This window comes from Brachionichthys hirsutus, chromosome 8, assembly GCF_040956055.1.
Source record: "Brachionichthys hirsutus isolate HB-005 chromosome 8, CSIRO-AGI_Bhir_v1, whole genome shotgun sequence".
In the NCBI taxonomy this organism is placed as follows: Eukaryota; Metazoa; Chordata; class Actinopteri; order Lophiiformes; family Brachionichthyidae; genus Brachionichthys; species Brachionichthys hirsutus.
Window position 1 is genome coordinate 12,753,407 of NC_090904.1, and position 19,434 is coordinate 12,772,840.

General features: G+C 42.3%; 4 protein-coding genes across 4 annotated transcripts; 3 read left to right on the plus strand and 1 right to left on the minus strand.

The window, feature by feature from the left end:
• Positions 1 to 580: 580 nt before the first annotated feature.
• On the plus strand, positions 581 to 4,885 carry LOC137898192 (interferon-induced GTP-binding protein Mx-like). The gene is made up of 12 exons (XM_068742201.1): positions 581 to 770; positions 1,786 to 1,923; positions 2,026 to 2,180; positions 2,575 to 2,713; positions 2,799 to 2,997; positions 3,086 to 3,164; positions 3,255 to 3,377; positions 3,465 to 3,606; positions 3,686 to 3,844; positions 3,976 to 4,052; positions 4,339 to 4,578; positions 4,661 to 4,885. The coding sequence occupies exons 1-12, from the start codon at positions 584 to 586 to the stop codon at positions 4,883 to 4,885; spliced, it is 1,863 nt and encodes a 620-aa protein (XP_068598302.1). The 5' UTR covers positions 581 to 583.
• A 1,664-nt stretch (positions 4,886 to 6,549) lies between these two features.
• On the plus strand, positions 6,550 to 10,540 carry LOC137898199 (interferon-induced GTP-binding protein Mx-like). Its single transcript, XM_068742209.1, has 12 exons — positions 6,550 to 6,739; positions 7,342 to 7,479; positions 7,582 to 7,736; positions 8,131 to 8,269; positions 8,355 to 8,553; positions 8,642 to 8,720; positions 8,811 to 8,933; positions 9,021 to 9,162; positions 9,245 to 9,403; positions 9,535 to 9,611; positions 9,898 to 10,137; positions 10,220 to 10,540. Exons 1-12 carry the CDS (start codon positions 6,553 to 6,555, stop codon positions 10,442 to 10,444), a joined length of 1,863 nt encoding a protein of 620 aa, XP_068598310.1. The 5' UTR covers positions 6,550 to 6,552; the 3' UTR covers positions 10,445 to 10,540.
• Positions 10,541 to 12,104: 1,564 nt separating this feature from the next.
• On the plus strand, positions 12,105 to 16,600 carry LOC137898436 (interferon-induced GTP-binding protein Mx-like). Its single transcript, XM_068742472.1, has 12 exons — positions 12,105 to 12,294; positions 13,305 to 13,442; positions 13,545 to 13,699; positions 14,094 to 14,232; positions 14,318 to 14,516; positions 14,605 to 14,683; positions 14,774 to 14,896; positions 14,984 to 15,125; positions 15,208 to 15,366; positions 15,498 to 15,574; positions 15,861 to 16,100; positions 16,183 to 16,600. The coding sequence occupies exons 1-12, from the start codon at positions 12,108 to 12,110 to the stop codon at positions 16,405 to 16,407; spliced, it is 1,863 nt and encodes a 620-aa protein (XP_068598573.1). The 5' UTR covers positions 12,105 to 12,107; the 3' UTR covers positions 16,408 to 16,600.
• A 59-nt stretch (positions 16,601 to 16,659) lies between these two features.
• Positions 16,660 to 19,025, minus strand: thoc7 (THO complex 7). The gene is made up of 8 exons (XM_068742473.1): positions 18,979 to 19,025; positions 18,644 to 18,764; positions 18,443 to 18,570; positions 18,249 to 18,335; positions 17,771 to 17,828; positions 17,574 to 17,640; positions 17,418 to 17,487; positions 16,660 to 17,282 (listed from the first exon to the last, which is right to left on the minus strand). The coding sequence occupies exons 1-8, from the start codon at positions 18,995 to 18,997 to the stop codon at positions 17,224 to 17,226; spliced, it is 609 nt and encodes a 202-aa protein (XP_068598574.1). The 5' UTR covers positions 18,998 to 19,025; the 3' UTR covers positions 16,660 to 17,223.
• Between the last annotated feature and the right edge of the window lie 409 nt (positions 19,026 to 19,434).

Below are 19,434 nucleotides of genomic sequence, written 5' to 3' on the forward strand. Positions count from 1 at the left end.
AATCAGGCTGGAAGGACAGTATCAGGTGTGCTCTGTGATATCTCTGGTTGTGTGGGTTTCCGGATTTTTTTTTCTGACATTAAAACACAAAAAATAACCCTGTAGGGAATTTCCGACAACCCCTTTAATAAAATATATATATTTTAAAAGTCTGGAGAGAACAGAGATGATGAACGGTGACGGCGATGGAGAAGTTTTTACAAAGGAAAAATGCACAGAAGCACCACATTCGGCCCCGAACGGGATTCGGACCCAGATCAAGACCCATGTTTCAGGTTTACGTTCACCGAGTGACGCAGGATTTTCTTTTTATTTATGTAAAAAATGTCTCGTGGTTCAGAAAAGGTTGAAGAAAAAGAAACGAGAGACAAAGAAACGAAACCTATGAAGTTCTGGTAACTCATCCGTGGTTAATCGGATTAATTTCCCTTTATTGAAAGAAACGAAACCCCGGTGGAAGTTTCTGTTTCATTTCTGCTTCAGCGCCACCGCTTCTGTTCTGCAGCATCATTACGCGCTCAGTCTGCCGGCAGCGAGTCTACCGAGCAACACCGGGAGAAGCCATCGGCGATAAATCGACAGAATGAACACTTTGAACCAGCATTACGAGGAGAAGGTTCGTCCCTGCATCGACCTCATCGACTCTCTCCGCTCTCTGGGGGTAGAGAGGGACTTGGCTCTGCCTGCCATCGCCGTGATTGGAGACCAGAGCTCGGGGAAGAGTTCGGTGTTGGAGGCGCTGTCAGGTGTGGCTCTCCCAAGAGGAAGCGGTGAGTTCCGTCCATCGACATGTTTATATGCTTCATGTGCAACAAGAAGGAACTCCGTTGTCTTTGGAAGATTTGGGAAAATCAATCAAATATAGGAAGCCCCCCCCCCCCCCCCCCCCCCCCCATGGGACGCTCCATCTGTATATGCGCACGCACACGCACGCACAGTTGCAGGTCATATAATTAGAATATCATGAAAAAGTTTTTTTATTTTAGTAATGCCATTCAAGAAGTGAAACCTTTATATTATATTCATTTATTACACACACGTACAATAAGAAAGAACGACATTGTCTTTTTGGTAGACGAATGCATACTCTGTACACACAATCCCACAGTACTGTATGGAGGTAGCAGGTAAGTCATTTATACTCCATGCATTTATCATCATACAATAGTACGACTCGTCCTTCAGACATGAATGGAATTGAGGACTGTTAGGGTTTTCCTTAACCCTCCCCGGTTCTTCTTCTCCGTGTGGGTGCGTGGTCAATAAAGAGGATTTGGGTCATGATTAAGATATTTATATAACATGCAGATCAATACAAGTTGGTTCAGATATCAGCGCTGAGGTTCGATCCTGCTCCGTGTGTGAGTCTCAGGTCCGAACAAAGGGCCGCCGTCCGCGTCTTTCAATGTCCATGAGTCCGGCCCCCTCCAGGTGGGGGTCCCGCCCCAGCCAATCTAAGCCCATGTTTATCTGTGTTGTGTGACATCACTGTTGTGATGCGTTCAATTGAAATCAGTCATTACAATAACAAACTAAATGTAGCGCGTTCCTAGTGGTGTCGGCATGTAATTACTTTGTGGAATCCCATCTAAATACGGAAATTCCCTACAGGACATTGTTCCGTCTTGTCTCCGTTGAGAGACGCGCATGTGTAATGCTGATCAACGTATTTCTTGAGAAAAGTCATAAGTTTAAAAGACACTTTGTACTGAACCAAAATATAAATGCAACACTTCTGCTTTTGCTCCCATTTTTCACGAGATGAAATGTGTCCTTCATTTTCAGGTATCGTGACGAGATGCCCTCTCGAACTGAAAATGAAGAGAAGGAAAGAAGGAGAGGACTGGTATGGAAAGATAAGCTACCAGGACCACGAGGAAGAGATAGAAGACCCTGCAGACGTGGAGAAAAAGATTCGAGGAGGTTCGTCAACAAAAACAAGGAGATCCTACCCTAGCTCTTAAGTTTCATTAATCAGCGCTTCCATCCGTTGAAATTATAACCCATAATACCCTCTCCCTACAGCTCAAGATGAAATGGCTGGAGTCGGAGTGGGAATCAGTGACGACCTCATCAGCCTTGAGATTGCCTCTCCCGATGTTCCCGACCTGACGCTCATCGACCTGCCTGGCATCGCCAGGGTAGCCGTCAAAGGACAGCCAGAGAACATTGGAGACCAGGTAATCAATTAATACTGAGCAATTATTCATTAGTATTTTTGCTTAAAATCCCCATCCCTACATGTCGGATGCATGTCGGATGCTCACTCGGCATGGATATACTGATTTGTCAGGAAGGAACTATACTCGTATGTCAAGGTATTACTGTATACAGATTTAGTTCTCTTGTATTAACTCCATGTATTCATTTATAGTTATACTATTTGTATAGAATTCATCACACGATGTACAATAAGAATGAACACTTTTAGATTAGGGATAAAAAGCTCTGCCCTTTTAGTATTTCCATTTTAATAAAAACAATATTTGTGACTTTTCCATGGAAAGGTAATTTTAATAATATTACTGTATGGTAACTTTATATTAACACTTGGTAAAATATCAATGCTTTCAGATTAAGAGACTGATCCAGAAATTTATCAAAAAGCAAGAGACCATCAGCCTGGTCGTTGTTCCGAGCAACGTGGACATAGCGACCACGGAGGCTTTGAAGATGGCGCAGGAGGTGGATCCTGATGGAGAGAGGACTCTGGGTAAATAGGAAGGATTTCCAGGAAAAAAGTCCACCTGCCAAAGTTACATGAATCTGAGATGGCTCATTGTCTTGTCTTGTCTCAGGCATCTTGACCAAGCCTGATCTGGTGGACAAAGGTACAGAAGAGTCAGTCGTTGACATCGTCCACAACGAGGTCATCCACCTGAAGAAGGGCTACATGATCGTTAAGTGCAGAGGCCAGAAGGAGATCACAGAGAAGGTGTCTCTTAGTGAAGCCATAGAAAGAGAGAAAGCCTTTTTTGAAGATCATGCGTATTTCCAGTGAGTTCATTTCTCTTGCATGATATTTCCACGATCATCCATCGTTGCCGTATCACATGCCCTCGGCACCTTTTATTTCTTGTTATAGCACGCTCTACAGCGACGGCCACGCCACTGTTCCCAAACTGGCTGAGCATCTCACAATTGAGTTGGTGCATCACATCGAGGTGAATGTTTCCTGTGGTTTCAACGTCATAAAAAAAACAAATGCGGCATCGCATTGTGCGCTGAAGTTTTGAGCCGTGTGTGATTTGCAGAAATCTCTTCCCCGACTGGAAGAGCAGATTGAGGAGAAAATATCACAAACCCAAGCAGAGCTGGAGCGATACGGCAATGGACCCCCATCCGACAAAGCTGAGAGACTCCTCTACCTCATTGATGTGAGTTCTCTCGTGCTAATTTCCACCACAAGGACATACATAATCTCACCAGTGTGAATATGACCCTGTTGCTTGTTTGTGCTGCAGAAAGTAGCAGAATTCGTTCAGGACGCTACCAGTCTGACTGTAGGGGAGGAACTCAAGTGTGGGGACAGGCTCAACATCTTTTCTCTGCTCAGAAAAGAGTTTGGGGATTGGATCGCTTACCTGGATCGTTCAGGAGAAAACTGTGAGTGTAGCATTTTAATCTGCTTTTTTTTTTTTTGCTGTCCATCGGCGAGCCTGAAAAATAAGATCATGTGTTGCAGTCAACTGGAAGGTTGAGAGAGAAGTGGAAGACTATGAGGTGAAGTACCGTGGAAGGGAACTACCAGGCTTCACCAACTACAAGATCTTTGAGTTTATGGTCAAGGAGCAGATCAAAACGCTCGAAGAACCAGCTGTGAAGAGACTTAAGGCCGTTGGAGGTATATGATTAAATGCTCTGCATGTTTTCGTCTGTTTTGCTCATGCCTTTTTGTATTACTGTGCAATCACCATCAAAGGACTTCCTAGAAATTAGGCTGCTTATATTATTTTGGATTTCTGTTCCCTCTAGATGCAGTTAGGAAGGCTTTTATACAGCTGGCCCAGAATAACTTCGCTGGATTTCCTAATCTCGTCAAAATGGCCAAGGTAGCATTTTTCTAATGGTTTGAGTGACACTGATGACGACCAGCATTTTCCATTACAAACACATTCCCCCCACCCGCTTGGTGTAAATAAAGACGCCATAGACTTCATAAGATATTTCTGGTCTTATTTTGTTCATTTATCTTTCTGTAGCTTATTTGATTTTATTTATTTACTTACTTATTTATTGGGACGTATTTTTCTTGACGCATTTATTTCAGTACAACGCTCGATAGCATTTTAAATATGCTATAATATTATACTGAGTTGATTAGTTTTTGTTTTCCAGACAAAGATTGAATCCATTAAGCAAGAGAAGGAGGCTTCCGCAGAGTCCATGCTGAGAACCCAGTTCAGGATGGAGATGCTCGTTTACTCTCAGGATAGGACGTACAGCAACACCTTGAGTGACAGCAGGAGAAAGATCACTGCGACGGAGCCGGAGGAGGAGACGGAATGTATTCTCTCCAAGCAGGATAATCATGCAACACTCGAGGACTTAATGTTGCACCTGAAATCGTATTACCAAGTAAGTTTTTATTACAGAGAACGATTCTTCAAAAACAGTGACTGTATTCTTAAGTGTCAAACTTGTCTCTCTTTACTTTCAGATCGCCATCCAGCGTCTGGCTGACCAGATCCCCCTGGTGATCCGCTACCAGATGTTGCAGGAGTCTGCCATTCAGCTGCAGAGGGAGATGCTGCAGGTTCTTCATGACAAGGGCAATTCAGAGATCCTGCTGAAAGAGGATTTTGACATAGGCAGCAAGAGGGCTGCTTTGCAAAGTCGCCTCAATCGCCTCACACAGGCCCGAGGTTACCTGGTGGAGTTCTAGGGGGGGGGGGGGGGGATTGACAACACAACTCTAGTTGTCAACCAGCCTTTTGTACCGCTTTAATTTTTCAGATAATATAGCATGGTAGAGGTTGTAGGATAATCGGGAATTAGTTCATTAATTAAGATAAATATGAGGACTTTTTCATGTACTATTGTCTATTATAATCTATAATAAAAAATACGTTGCAATGTTTTTGACCAGACAATAATTTCTGCTTGCCTTCAAAGGCATAAAAACATCTGTTATGAGCAATGATTTATTAATACACCTTCAGGATTGCAATCCAAGTACTTGGTAAAATAAAACATTCAAAAGCAAAATACAGCGGCGTGTTTTGAGATTCAAATCAGGGACATAAACATAGCTTCTATATTTCCATCACATCAGTAAATTTACTCTGTCCAGAATCCAGTCAATTGATCCATCAGTACCAGATACATAACCACAAATAAATGTTTGACACAAGGCAGAAAAAAAAGCTCTAAAGCCGTAAACTTCCACCCGAGATGGTTTCCAAAATCCATCCTCAGCGACCGGCTGTTCTTTTATCGGAGACAAATGAATATGCAACTACAGTAATCTAATAATTCTTATTCATGGTTATTAAAAACCCTGAAATCCTTGCTTGCAACCTTGTTTTATTATTCAAAGTAGTATTAATGGTATTTATGAGCCAGACATCTACGAACCCTCTGGTTCGGTAGATAGACGTAGACGATTCAAATTTATTCAAAAATACATGGAAAAATTATTGTAGACAAGAACCAAACTAACTTAATACTGGTTTACACCACGTAGCTTCATGAATTGATACAAGTTCATTCTCTGTTCCCCGCCGGGCTCCCTTGATTGTTGTCATTGTCCGACTTCTCGTCATCTAAGAATCATAAAAAAAGACACAAAAATGTCCAATCTCCAAATTTAACATTTAGAGGCAGATCAGATCTAGAGAGGAATGACGATGAGCAGGAGTAAATGAGAAGGTCCCAGGTGGAACAGTGAGGTTAAAAGGCATAGATGTAAAGAAGGTCGAGGACTTCAGGGGTCAGCAGTGCAGGGTGATGGAGAGAATGTGGAAAGGAATCAGGCTGGAAGGACAGTATCAGGTGTGCTCTGTGATATCTCTGGTTGTGTGGGTTTCCAGATTTTTTTTTCTGACATTAAAACACAAAAAATAACCCTGTAGGGAATTTCCGACAACCCCTTTAATAAAATATATATATTTTAAAAGTCTGGAGAAAACAGAGATGATGAACGGTGACGGCGATGGAGAAGTTTTTACAAAGGAAAAATGCACAGAAGCACCAAATTCGGCCCCGAACGGGATTCGGACCCAGATCAAGACCCATGTTTCAGGTTTACGTTCACCGAGTGACGCAGGATTTTCTTTTTATTTATGTAAAAAATGTCTCGTGGTTCAGAAAAGGTTGAAGAAAAAGAAACAAGAGACAAAGAAACGAAACCTATGAAGTTCTGGTAACTCATCCGTGGTTAATCGGATTAATTTCCCTTTATTGAAAGAAACGAAACCCCGGTGGAAGTTTCTGTTTCATTTCTGCTTCAGCGCCACCGCTTCCGTTCTGCAGCATCATTACGCGCTCAGTCTGCCGGCAGCGAGTCTACCGGGCAACACCGGGAGAAGCCATCGGCGATAAATCGACAGAATGAACACTTTGAACCAGCATTACGAGGAGAAGGTTCGTCCCTGCATCGACCTCATCGACTCTCTCCGCTCTCTGGGGGTAGAGAGGGACTTGGCTCTGCCTGCCATCGCCGTGATTGGAGACCAGAGCTCGGGGAAGAGTTCGGTGTTGGAGGCGCTGTCAGGTGTGGCTCTCCCAAGAGGAAGCGGTGAGTTCCGTCCATCGACATGTTTATATGCTTCATGTGCAACAAGAAGGAACTCCGTTGTCTTTGGAAGATTTTGGGAAATCAATCAAATATAGGAAGCCCCCCCCCATGGGACGCTCCATCTGTACATGCACGCGCACGCACGCACACGCACGCACGCACAGGTGCAGGTCATATAATTAGAATATCATGAAAAAGTTTATTTATTTTAGTAATGCCATTCAAGAAGTGAAACCTTTATATTATATTCATTTATTACACACACGTACAATAAGAAAGAACTACATTGTCTTTTTGGTAGACGAATGCATACTCTGTACACACAATCCCACAGTACTGTATGGAAGTAGCAGGTAAGTCATTTATACTCCATGCATTTATCATCATACAATAGTACGACTCGTCCTTCAGACATGAATGGAATTGAGGACATTGTTCCGTCTTGTCTCCGTTGAGAGACGCGCATGTGTAATGCTGATCAACGTATTTCTTGAGACAAGTCATAAGTTTAAAACACACTTTGTACTGAACCAAAATATAAATGCAACACTTCTGCTTTTGCTCCCATTTTTCACGAGATGAAATGTGTTCTTCCTTTTCAGGTATTGTGACGAGATGCCCTCTCGAACTGAAAATGAAGAGAAGGAAAGAAGGAGAGGACTGGTATGGAAAGATAAGCTACCAGGACCACGAGGAAGAGATAGAAGACCCTGCAGACGTGGAGAAAAAGATTCGAGGAGGTTCGTCAACAAAAATAAGGAGATCCTACCCTCGCTCTTAAGTTTCATTAATCAGCGCTTCCATCCGTTGAAATGATAACCCATAATACCCTCTCCCTACAGCTCAAGATGAAATGGCTGGAGTCGGAGTGGGAATCAGTGACGACCTCATCAGCCTTGAGATTGCCTCTCCCGATGTTCCCGACCTGACGCTCATCGACCTGCCTGGCATCGCCAGGGTAGCCGTCAAAGGACAGCCAGAGAACATTGGAGACCAGGTAATCAATTAATACTGAGCAATTATTCATTAGTATTTTTGTTTAAAATCCCCATCCCTACATGTCGGATGCATGTCGGATGCTCACTCGGCATGGATATACTGATTTGTCAGGAAGGAACTATACTCGTATGTCAAGGTATTACTGTATACAGATTTAGTTCTCTTGTATTAACTCCATGTATTCATTTATAGTTATACTATTTGTATAGAATTCATCACACGATGTACAATAAGAATGAACACTTTTAGATTAGGGATAAAAAGCTCTGCCCTTTTAGTATTTCCATTTTAATAAAAACAATATTTGTGACTTTTCCATGGAAAGGTAATTTTAATAATATTACTGTATGGTAACTTTATATTAACACTTGGTAAAATATCAATGCTTTCAGATTAAGAGACTGATCCAGAAATTTATCAAAAAGCAAGAGACCATCAGCCTGGTCGTTGTTCCGAGCAACGTGGACATAGCGACCACGGAGGCCTTGAAGATGGCGCAGGAGGTGGATCCTGATGGAGAGAGGACTCTGGGTAAATAGGAAGGATTTCCAGGAAAAAAGTCCACCTGCCAAAGTGACATGAATCTGAGATGGCTCATTGTCTTGTCTATTCTCAGGCATCTTGACCAAGCCTGATCTGGTGGACAAAGGTACAGAAGAGTCAGTCGTTGACATCGTCCACAACGAGGTCATCCACCTGAAGAAGGGCTACATGATCGTCAAGTGCAGAGGCCAGAAGGAGATCACAGAGAAGGTGTCTCTTAGTGAAGCCACAGAAAGAGAGAAAGCCTTTTTTGAAGATCATGCGTATTTCCAGTGAGTTCATTTCTCTTGCATGATATTTCCACGATCATCCATCGTTGCCGTATCACATGCCCTCGGCACCTTTTCTTTCTTGTTATAGCACGCTCTACAGCGACGGCCACGCCACTGTTCCCAAACTGGCTGAGCATCTTACAATTGAGTTGGTGCATCACATCGAGGTGAATGTTTCCTGTGGTTTCAACGTCATAAAAAAAACAAATGCGGCATCGCATTGTGCGCTGAGGTTTTGAGCCGTGTGTGATTTGCAGAAATCGCTTCCCCGACTGGAAGAGCAGATTGAGGAGAAAATATCACAAACCCAAGCAGAGCTGGAGCGATACGGCAATGGACCCCCATCCGACAAAGCTGAGAGACTCCTCTACCTCATTGATGTGAGTTCTCTCGTGCTAATTTCCACCACAAGGACATACATAATCTCACCAGTGTGAATATGACCCTGTTGCTTGTTTGTGCTGCAGAAAGTAACAGAATTCGTTCAGGACGCTACCAGTCTGACTGTAGGGGAGGAACTCAAGTGTGGGGACAGGCTCAACATCTTTTCTCTGCTCAGAAAAGAGTTTGGGGAGTGGATCGCTTACCTGGATCTTTCAGGAGAAAACTGTGAGTGTAGCATTTTAATCTGCTTTTTTTTTTTTTTTTGCTGTCCATCGGCGAGCCTGAAAAATAAGATCATGTGTTGCAGTCAACTGGAAGGTTGAGAGAGAAGTGGAAGACTATGAGGTGAAGTACCGTGGAAGGGAACTACCAGGCTTCACCAACTACAAGATCTTTGAGTTTATGGTCAAGGAGCAGATCAAAACGCTCGAAGAACCAGCTGTGAAGAGACTTAAGGCCGTTGGAGGTATATGATTAAATGCTCTGCATGTTTTCGTCTGTTTTGCTCATGCCTTTTTGTATTACTGTGCAATCACCATCAAAGGACTTCCTAGAAATTAGGCTGCTTATATTATTTTGGATTTCTGTTCCCTCTAGATGCAGTTAGGAAGGCTTTTATACAGCTGGCCCAGAATAACTTCGCTGGATTTCCTAATCTCGTCAAAATGGCCAAGGTAGCGTTTTTCTAATGGTTTGAGTGACACTGATGACGACCAGCATTTGCCATTACAAACACATTCCCCCCACCCGCCTGGTGTAAATAAAGACGCCATAGACTTCATAAGATATTTCTGGTCTTATTTTGTTCATTTATCTTTCTGTAGCTTATTTGATTTTATTTATTTACTTACTTATTTATTGGGACGTATTTTTCTTGATGCATTTATTTCAGTACAACGCTCCATAGCATTTTAAATATGCTATAATATTATACTGAGTTGATTAGTTTTTGTTTTCCAGACAAAGATTGAATCCATTAAGCAAGAGAAGGAGGCTTCCGCAGAGTCCGTGCTGAGAACCCAGTTCAGGATGGAGATGCTCGTTTACTCTCAGGATAGGACGTACAGCAACACCTTGAGTGACAGCAGGAGAAAGATCACTGCGATGGAGCCGGAGGAGGAGACGGAATGTATTCTCTCCAAGCAGGATAATCATGCAACACTCGAGGACTTAATGTTGCACCTGAAATCGTATTACCAAGTAAGTTTTTATTACAGAGAACAATTCTTCAAAAACAGTGACTGTATTCTTAAGTGTCAAACTTGTCTCTCTTTACTTTCAGATCGCCATCCAGCGTCTGGCTGACCAGATCCCCCTGGTGATCCGCTACCAGATGTTGCAGGAGTCTGCCATTCAGCTGCAGAGGGAGATGCTGCAGGTTCTTCATGACAAGGGCAATTCAGAGATCCTGCTGAAAGAGGATTTTGACATAGGCAGCAAGAGGGCTGCTTTGCAAAGTCGCCTCAATCGCCTCACACAGGCCCGAGGTTACCTGGTGGAGTTCTAGGGGGGGGGGGGATTGACAACACAACTCTAGTTGTCAACCAGCCTTTTGTACCGCTTTAATTTTTCAGATAATATAGCATGGTAGAGGTTGTAGGATAATCGGGAATTAGTTCATTAATTAAGATAAATATGAGGACTTTTTCATGTACTATTGTCTATTATAATCTATAATAAAAAATACATTGCAATGTTTTTGACCAGACAATAATTTCTGCTTGCCTTCAAAGGCATAAAAACATCTGTTATGAGCAATGATTTATTAATACACCTTCAGGATTGCAATCCAAGTACTTGGTAAAATAAAACATTCAAAAGCAAAATACAGCGGCGTGTTTTGAGATTCAAATCAGGGACATAAACATAGCTTCTATATTTCCATCACATCAGTAAATTTACTCTGTCCAGAATCCAGTCAATTGATCCATCAGTACCAGATACATAACCACAAATAAATGTTTGACACAAGGCAGAAAAAAAAGCTCTAAAGCCGTAAACTTCCACCCGAGATGGTTTCCAAAATCCATCCTCAGCGACCGGCTGTTCTTTTATCGGAGACAAATGAATATGCAACTACAGTAATCTAATAATTCTTATTCATGGTTATTAAAAACCCTGAAATCCTTGCTTGCAACCTTGTTTTATTATTCAAAGTAGTATTAATGGTATTTATGAGCCAGACATCTACGAACCCTCTGGTTCGGTAGATAGACGTAGACGATTCAAATTTATTCAAAAATACATGGAAAAATTATTGTAGACAAGAACCAAACTAACTTAATACTGGTTTACACCACGTAGCTTCATGAATTGATACAAGTTCATTCTCCATTCCCCGCCGGGCTCCCTTGATTGTTGTCATTGTCCGACTTCTCGTCATCTAAGAATCATAAAAAAAGACACAAAAATGTCCAATCTCCAAATTTAACATTTAGAGGCAGATCAGATCTAGAGAGGAATGACGATGAGCAGGAGTAAATGAGAAGGTCCCAGGTGGAACAGTGAGGTTAAAAGGCATAGATGTAAAGAAGGTCGAGGACTTCAGGGGTCAGCAGTGCAGGGTGATGGAGAGAATGTGGAAAGGAATCAGGCTGGAAGGACAGTATCAGGTGTGCTCTGTGATATCTCTGGTTGTGTGGGTTTCCAGATTTTTTTTTCTGACATTAAAACACAAAAAATAACCCTGTAGGGAATTTCCGACAACCCCTTTAATAAAATATATATATTTTAAAAGTCTGGAGAAAACAGAGATGATGAACGGTGACGGCGATGGAGAAGTTTTTACAAAGGAAAAATGCACAGAAGCACCAAATTCGGCCCCGAACGGGATTCGGACCCAGATCAAGACCCATGTTTCAGGTTTACGTTCACCGAGTGACGCAGGATTTTCTTTTTATTTATGTAAAAAATGTCTCGTGGTTCAGAAAAGGTTGAAGAAAAAGAAACGAGAGACAAAGAAACGAAACCTATGAAGTTCTGGTAACTCATCCGTGGTTAATCGGATTAATTTCCCTTTATTGAAAGAAACGAAACCCCGGTGGAAGTTTCTGTTTCATTTCTGCTTCAGCGCCACCGCTTCCGTTCTGCAGCATCATTACGCGCTCAGTCTGCCGGCAGCGAGTCTACCGAGCAACACCGGGAGAAGCCATCGGCGATAAATCGACAGAATGAACACTTTGAACCAGCATTACGAGGAGAAGGTTCGTCCCTGCATCGACCTCATCGACTCTCTCCGCTCTCTGGGGGTAGAGAGGGACTTGGCTCTGCCTGCCATCGCCGTGATTGGAGACCAGAGCTCGGGGAAGAGTTCGGTGTTGGAGGCGCTGTCAGGTGTGGCTCTCCCAAGAGGAAGCGGTGAGTTCCGTCCATCGACATGTTTATATGCTTCATGTGCAACAAGAAGGAACTCCGTTGTCTTTGGAAGATTTGGGAAAATCAATCAAATATAGGAAGCCCCCCCCCCCCCCCCCCCCATGGGACGCTCCATCTGTATATGCGCACGCACACGCACGCACAGTTGCAGGTCATATAATTAGAATATCATGAAAAAGTTTATTTATTTTAGTAATGCCATTCAAGAAGTGAAACCTTTATATTATATTCATTTATTACACACACGTACAATAAGAAAGAACGACATTGTCTTTTTGGTAGACGAATGCATACTCTGTACACACAATCCCACAGTACTGTATGGAAGTAGCAGGTAAGTCATTTATACTCCATGCATTTATCATCATACAATAGTACGACTCGTCCTTCAGACATGAATGGAATTGAGGACTGTTAGGGTTTTCCTTAACCCTCCCCGGTTCTTCTTCTCCGTGTGGGTGCGTGGTCAATAAAGAGGATTTGGGTCATGATTAAGATATTTATATAACATGCAGATCAATACAAGTTGGTTCAGATATCAGCGCTGAGGTTCGATCCTGCTCCGTGTGTGAGTCTCAGGTCCGAACAAAGGGCCGCCGTCCGCGTCTTTCAATGTCCATGAGTCCGGCCCCCTCCAGGTGGGGGTCCCGCCCCAGCCAATCTAAGCCCATGTTTATCTGTGTTGTGTGACATCACTGTTGTGATGCGTTCAATTGAAATCAGTCATTACAATAACAAACTAAATGTAGCGCGTTCCTAGTGGTGTCGGCATGTAATTACTTTGTGGAATCCCATCTAAATACGGAAATTCCCTACAGGACATTGTTCCGTCTTGTCTCCGTTGAGAGACGCGCATGTGTAATGCTGATCAACGTATTTCTTGAGAAAAGTCATAAGTTTAAAAGACACTTTGTACTGAACCAAAATATAAATGCAACACTTCTGCTTTTGCTCCCATTTTTCACGAGATGAAATGTGTCCTTCATTTTCAGGTATCGTGACGAGATGCCCTCTCGAACTGAAAATGAAGAGAAGGAAAGAAGGAGAGGACTGGTATGGAAAGATAAGCTACCAGGACCACGAGGAAGAGATAGAAGACCCTGCAGACGTGGAGAAAAAGATTCGAGGAGGTTCGTCAACAAAAACAAGGAGATCCTACCCTAGCTCTTAAGTTTCATTAATCAGCGCTTCCATCCGTTGAAATTATAACCCATAATACCCTCTCCCTACAGCTCAAGATGAAATGGCTGGAGTCGGAGTGGGAATCAGTGACGACCTCATCAGCCTTGAGATTGCCTCTCCCGATGTTCCCGACCTGACGCTCATCGACCTGCCTGGCATCGCCAGGGTAGCCGTCAAAGGACAGCCAGAGAACATTGGAGACCAGGTAATCAATTAATACTGAGCAATTATTCATTAGTATTTTTGCTTAAAATCCCCATCCCTACATGTCGGATGCATGTCGGATGCTCACTCGGCATGGATATACTGATTTGTCAGGAAGGAACTATACTCGTATGTCAAGGTATTACTGTATACAGATTTAGTTCTCTTGTATTAACTCCATGTATTCATTTATAGTTATACTATTTGTATAGAATTCATCACACGATGTACAATAAGAATGAACACTTTTAGATTAGGGATAAAAAGCTCTGCCCTTTTAGTATTTCCATTTTAATAAAAACAATATTTGTGACTTTTCCATGGAAAGGTAATTTTAATAATATTACTGTATGGTAACTTTATATTAACACTTGGTAAAATATCAATGCTTTCAGATTAAGAGACTGATCCAGAAATTTATCAAAAAGCAAGAGACCATCAGCCTGGTCGTTGTTCCGAGCAACGTGGACATAGCGACCACGGAGGCTTTGAAGATGGCGCAGGAGGTGGATCCTGATGGAGAGAGGACTCTGGGTAAATAGGAAGGATTTCCAGGAAAAAAGTCCACCTGCCAAAGTTACATGAATCTGAGATGGCTCATTGTCTTGTCTTGTCTCAGGCATCTTGACCAAGCCTGATCTGGTGGACAAAGGTACAGAAGAGTCAGTCGTTGACATCGTCCACAACGAGGTCATCCACCTGAAGAAGGGCTACATGATCGTTAAGTGCAGAGGCCAGAAGGAGATCACAGAGAAGGTGTCTCTTAGTGAAGCCATAGAAAGAGAGAAAGCCTTTTTTGAAGATCATGCGTATTTCCAGTGAGTTCATTTCTCTTGCATGATATTTCCACGATCATCCATCGTTGCCGTATCACATGCCCTCGGCACCTTTTATTTCTTGTTATAGCACGCTCTACAGCGACGGCCACGCCACTGTTCCCAAACTGGCTGAGCATCTCACAATTGAGTTGGTGCATCACATCGAGGTGAATGTTTCCTGTGGTTTCAACGTCATAAAAAAAACAAATGCGGCATCGCATTGTGCGCTGAAGTTTTGAGCCGTGTGTGATTTGCAGAAATCTCTTCCCCGACTGGAAGAGCAGATTGAGGAGAAAATATCACAAACCCAAGCAGAGCTGGAGCGATACGGCAATGGACCCCCATCCGACAAAGCTGAGAGACTCCTCTACCTCATTGATGTGAGTTCTCTCGTGCTAATTTCCACCACAAGGACATACATAATCTCACCAGTGTGAATATGACCCTGTTGCTTGTTTGTGCTGCAGAAAGTAACAGAATTCGTTCAGGACGCTACCAGTCTGACTGTAGGGGAGGAACTCAAGTGTGGGGACAGGCTCAACATCTTTTCTCTGCTCAGAAAAGAGTTTGGGGAGTGGATCGCTTACCTGGATCTTTCAGGAGAAAACTGTGAGTGTAGCATTTTAATCTGCTTTTTTTTTTTTTTTTGCTGTCCATCGGCGAGCCTGAAAAATAAGATCATGTGTTGCAGTCAACTGGAAGGTTGAGAGAGAAGTGGAAGACTATGAGGTGAAGTACCGTGGAAGGGAACTACCAGGCTTCACCAACTACAAGATCTTTGAGTTTATGGTCAAGGAGCAGATCAAAACGCTCGAAGAACCAGCTGTGAAGAGACTTAAGGCCGTTGGAGGTATATGATTAAATGCTCTGCATGTTTTCGTCTGTTTTGCTCATGCCTTTTTGTATTACTGTGCAATCACCATCAAAGGACTTCCTAGAAATTAGGCTGCTTATATTATTTTGGATTTCTGTTCCCTCTAGATGCAGTTAGGAAGGCTTTTATACAGCTGGCCCAGAATAACTTCGCTGGATTTCCTAATCTCGTCAAAATGGCCAAGGTAGCGTTTTTCTAATGGTTTGAGTGACACTGATGACGACCAGCATTTGCCATTACAAACACATTCCCCCCACCCGCTTGGTGTAAATAAAGACGCCATAGACTTCATAAGATATTTCTGGTCTTGTTTTGTTCATTTATCTTTCTGTAGCTTATTTGATTTTATTTATTTACTTACTTATTTATTGGGACGTATTTTTCTTGACGCATTTATTTCAGTACAACGCTCCATAGCATTTTAAATATGCTATAATATTATACTGAGTTGATTAGTTTTTGTTTTCCAGACAAAGATTGAATCCATTAAGCAAGAGAAGGAGGCTTCCGCAGAGTCCATGCTGAGAACCCAGTTCAGGATGGAGATGCTCGTTTACTCTCAGGATAGGACGTACAGCAACACCTTGAGTGACAGCAGGAGAAAGATCACTGCGATGGAGCCGGAGGAGGAGACGGAATGTATTCTCTCCAAGCAGGATAATCATGCAACACTCGAGGACTTAATGTTGCACCTGAAATCGTATTACCAAGTAAGTTTTTATTACAGAGAACGATTCTTCAAAAACAGTGACTGTATTCTTAAGTGTCAAACTTGTCTCTCTTTACTTTCAGATCGCCATCCAGCGTCTGGCTGACCAGATCCCCCTGGTGATCCGCTACCAGATGTTGCAGGAGTCTGCCATTCAGCTGCAGAGGGAGATGCTGCAGGTTCTTCATGACAAGGGCAATTCAGAGATCCTGCTGAAAGAGGATTTTGACATAGGCAGCAAGAGGGCTGCTTTGCAAAGTCGCCTCAATCGCCTCACACAGGCCCGAGGTTACCTGGTGGAGTTCTAGGGGGGGGGGGATTGACAACACAACTCTAGTTGTCAACCAGCCTTTTGTACCGCTTTAATTTTTCAGATAATATAGCATGGTAGAGGTTGTAGGATAATCGGGAATTAGTTCATTAATTAAGATAAATATGAGGACTTTTTCATGTACTATTGTCTATTATAATCTATAATAAAAAATACGTTGCAATGTTTTTGACCAGACAATAATTTCTGCTTGCCTTCAAAGGCATAAAAACATCTGTTATGAGCAATGATTTATTAATACACCTTCAGGATTGCAATCCAAGTACTTGGTAAAATAAAACATTCAAAAGCAAAATACAGCGGCGTGTTTTGAGATTCAAATCAGGGACATAAACATAGCTTCTATATTTCCATCACGTCAGTAAATTTACTCTGTCCAGAATCCAGTCAATTGATCCATCAGTACCAGATACATAACCACAAATAAATGTTTGACACAAGGCAGAAAAAAAAGCTCTAAAGCCGTAAACTTCCACCCGAGATGGTTTCCAAAATCCATCCTCAGCGACCGGCTGTTCTTTTATGGGAGACAAATGAATATGCAACTACAGTAATCTAATAATTCTTATTCATGGTTATTAAAAACCCTGAGATCCTTGCTTGCAACCTTGTTTTATTATTCAAAGTAGTATTAATGGTATTTATGAGCCAGACATCTACGAACCCTCTGGTTCGGTAGATAGACGTAGACGATTCAAATTTATTCAAAAATACATGGAAAAATTATTGTAGACAAGAACCAAACTAACTTAATACTGGTTTACACCACGTAGCTTCATGAATTGATACAAGTTCATTCTCCATTCCCCGCCGGGCTCCCTTGATTGTTGTCATTGTCCGACTTCTCGTCATCTAAGAATCATAAAAAAAAGACACAAAAATGTCCAATCTCCAAATTTAACATTTAGAGGCAGATCAACTTCCCGAGTATAAAAAAATTGTGCCAAGAACCTGAATGACAAACATGGCAACTAAACGTGCACTCACTCTCAAGTGTCTGCTGTAGTTCTTGTATGGTGCTGAGCAGCACATGGAACTGCTTCTTCCTTAATTCCAACTGCAATGGTGAAATTAAAAGCAAATATGAATAATGGCTGGAGATGTTACAGGTTTAAAGTGAAGAGATGCCAAATGGATTTGTACCTTTGCATCTACATTCTCCTTGATGTCAGACAGTTGCTGTAGTTCTTTGTCAAGCGCCTCCAACTGCCTGGAAGTGATCAAATCAAAACGAATCACGATCTACCAAACATAAAAGTCAGAACTGCTCTAATGTGTGAAGCAGAACAACTTTTTTTTTTCTTTACTATCTGGATGGAACGCGTCCGTCCCCGACTTACTTTAGCGTTTCATGTCTGTCAGGATGCTGTTGAATAACTTTTGCTAAAGCGTCGTACTCTGGAAGGAGATAAAACAAAAGTTAAATTAGGAGGAAGGAAGACGGCTCGAACTAACCACGGATAGCTGAACATTGTTTCACAAATTATTTCAAAATGATGGATGACTTTAGCCTCCACGGCCTGCAGGACACACTTTTATTTATATTTATTTATATTTTGTATTACTTAGAGATAGGCTATATTTCAAGATATTCAGTTCACAATATAAAAAGAAAAGGAGGAAATACTCACACAAACGAAATGACTAAAGACTAACCTACTGAAAGCAGCAGTTTATAGACCAACTGATTGATTATTTAACTATTTCAGCAGTGAATTTTAGTGTCAAATTTACGTTTCATTTGAACCTGCGTAGACCATCAAACAAAAGTTGTAAATCACTCCTTTAATCAAGATGGACAAGTGAAAACATTCCTACCTTGGCGATTCTTCCTTATTCTCTTTGCCCTCTGAATTTCTTTCTTGCATTCTGCGATCTTCTCATGTGCAGACGTGATGTTTTGTTCTGCAATACAGAGACAAGGGCTGGTTTGTAAGAGCGCGACACACACACACACACACACACACACACACACACACACACACAGGCCTCGAACCCTCAAGGTGTCCTACCTATGTTCGTATAGATCTTCCCATAATTCTCCATTTCCCGGAGGTTCATGTCGTAAACCATTAGCGCCTTGCCCATGGAGGAGTCGCACTGGGCCAGCATGCCCAACATCCGCTGATACTGCGTGAACCTGAACAGAGCTGCAGGTCAGTTTACACCGCAGACAGGAGGTCCACGGCGGCGCTCCCACGGAGCCCACTCACCCTTCTTCCGGGCTTCCAGGCGAGTTGCACCATTTCGTGAAACTCTTCAGAAGCACATTGATTCGGCGGTCGTCGCCAGCTCCGTCTCCGTCAATGAGGAGACGCTTTCGTATAACTTCGTCTGCAATAAAGGAGGAAACGAGACTCACAATCATTCTTATAGCGCGATTGTGAGCAGTTAGCTAGCATCGCGGCTACTGCTTGTTGACAGCAGTAGCAACTATAAGTAAAACGGGCTCATTTATTAATGTACGACTTTGTACATAATAATATTTTAATAGCTTTAGCATATATTTCTATTCATAGGACTTACCACGAGTTAAAATGTTACTCACCATCTGTAACAGCGCCCATAGTTCTTCTTCGTCCTCTTCTTCTTCTTCTTCTTCTTCTTTGTTATGACGGATTGCTATTCCAGCGTTTCTCTGTATAGCGCCACCATCCGTTGCGGAATGTGCAATACTGGTAACTACTTTTTGTTAGCATGCGTTCTTGTTTCTTTCTTTCTTCCGCTCTTTAAACAGGAATTTGTAGATTTTATTATGACCACACCTCCAGACCAACAGGAATCAAAGGTTATCAAAATTATTTGGATACATGTTATGGTTCCCAATTAAAGATTTGTCATCCACACATTTGTCATGGGATTTGAACCTAATACCCTCTTAATGCGAGGTGACAGTGCTATGCACTACACCACCCTACCATGTGATCAGAAAGTTGTACACAAGCACTTTTTTTTTTACACGTGTTTGCTGAAAATACTGCAGATTTTAGGAAAGCGCGACTAT

Excerpts from the sequence above, each read along its gene's own strand:
- LOC137898192 (XM_068742201.1), top strand. The coding sequence starts at position 584 with ATGAACACTTTGAACCAGCATTACGAGGAGAAGGTTCGTCCCTGCATC. Across the intron at positions 3,607-3,685 it reads GGATCGTTCAGGAGAAAACT|TCAACTGGAAGGTTGAGAGA; the intron begins GTGAGTGTAGCA and ends CATGTGTTGCAG. Across the intron at positions 4,053-4,338 it reads ATCTCGTCAAAATGGCCAAG|ACAAAGATTGAATCCATTAA; the intron begins GTAGCATTTTTC and ends TTTGTTTTCCAG.
- LOC137898199 (XM_068742209.1), top strand. The coding sequence starts at position 6,553 with ATGAACACTTTGAACCAGCATTACGAGGAGAAGGTTCGTCCCTGCATC. Across the intron at positions 6,740-7,341 it reads GGCTCTCCCAAGAGGAAGCG|GTATTGTGACGAGATGCCCT; the intron begins GTGAGTTCCGTC and ends CTTCCTTTTCAG. Across the intron at positions 9,612-9,897 it reads ATCTCGTCAAAATGGCCAAG|ACAAAGATTGAATCCATTAA; the intron begins GTAGCGTTTTTC and ends TTTGTTTTCCAG.
- LOC137898436 (XM_068742472.1), top strand. The coding sequence starts at position 12,108 with ATGAACACTTTGAACCAGCATTACGAGGAGAAGGTTCGTCCCTGCATC. Across the intron at positions 13,700-14,093 it reads CAGAGAACATTGGAGACCAG|ATTAAGAGACTGATCCAGAA; the intron begins GTAATCAATTAA and ends CAATGCTTTCAG. Across the intron at positions 14,233-14,317 it reads TGATGGAGAGAGGACTCTGG|GCATCTTGACCAAGCCTGAT; the intron begins GTAAATAGGAAG and ends GTCTTGTCTCAG.
- thoc7 (XM_068742473.1), bottom strand. Across the intron at positions 18,336-18,442 it reads GAAGATCTATACGAACATAG|AACAAAACATCACGTCTGCA; the intron begins GTAGGACACCTT and ends TCTGTATTGCAG. Across the intron at positions 17,641-17,770 it reads GACAGACATGAAACGCTAAA|GCAGTTGGAGGCGCTTGACA; the intron begins GTAAGTCGGGGA and ends GATCACTTCCAG.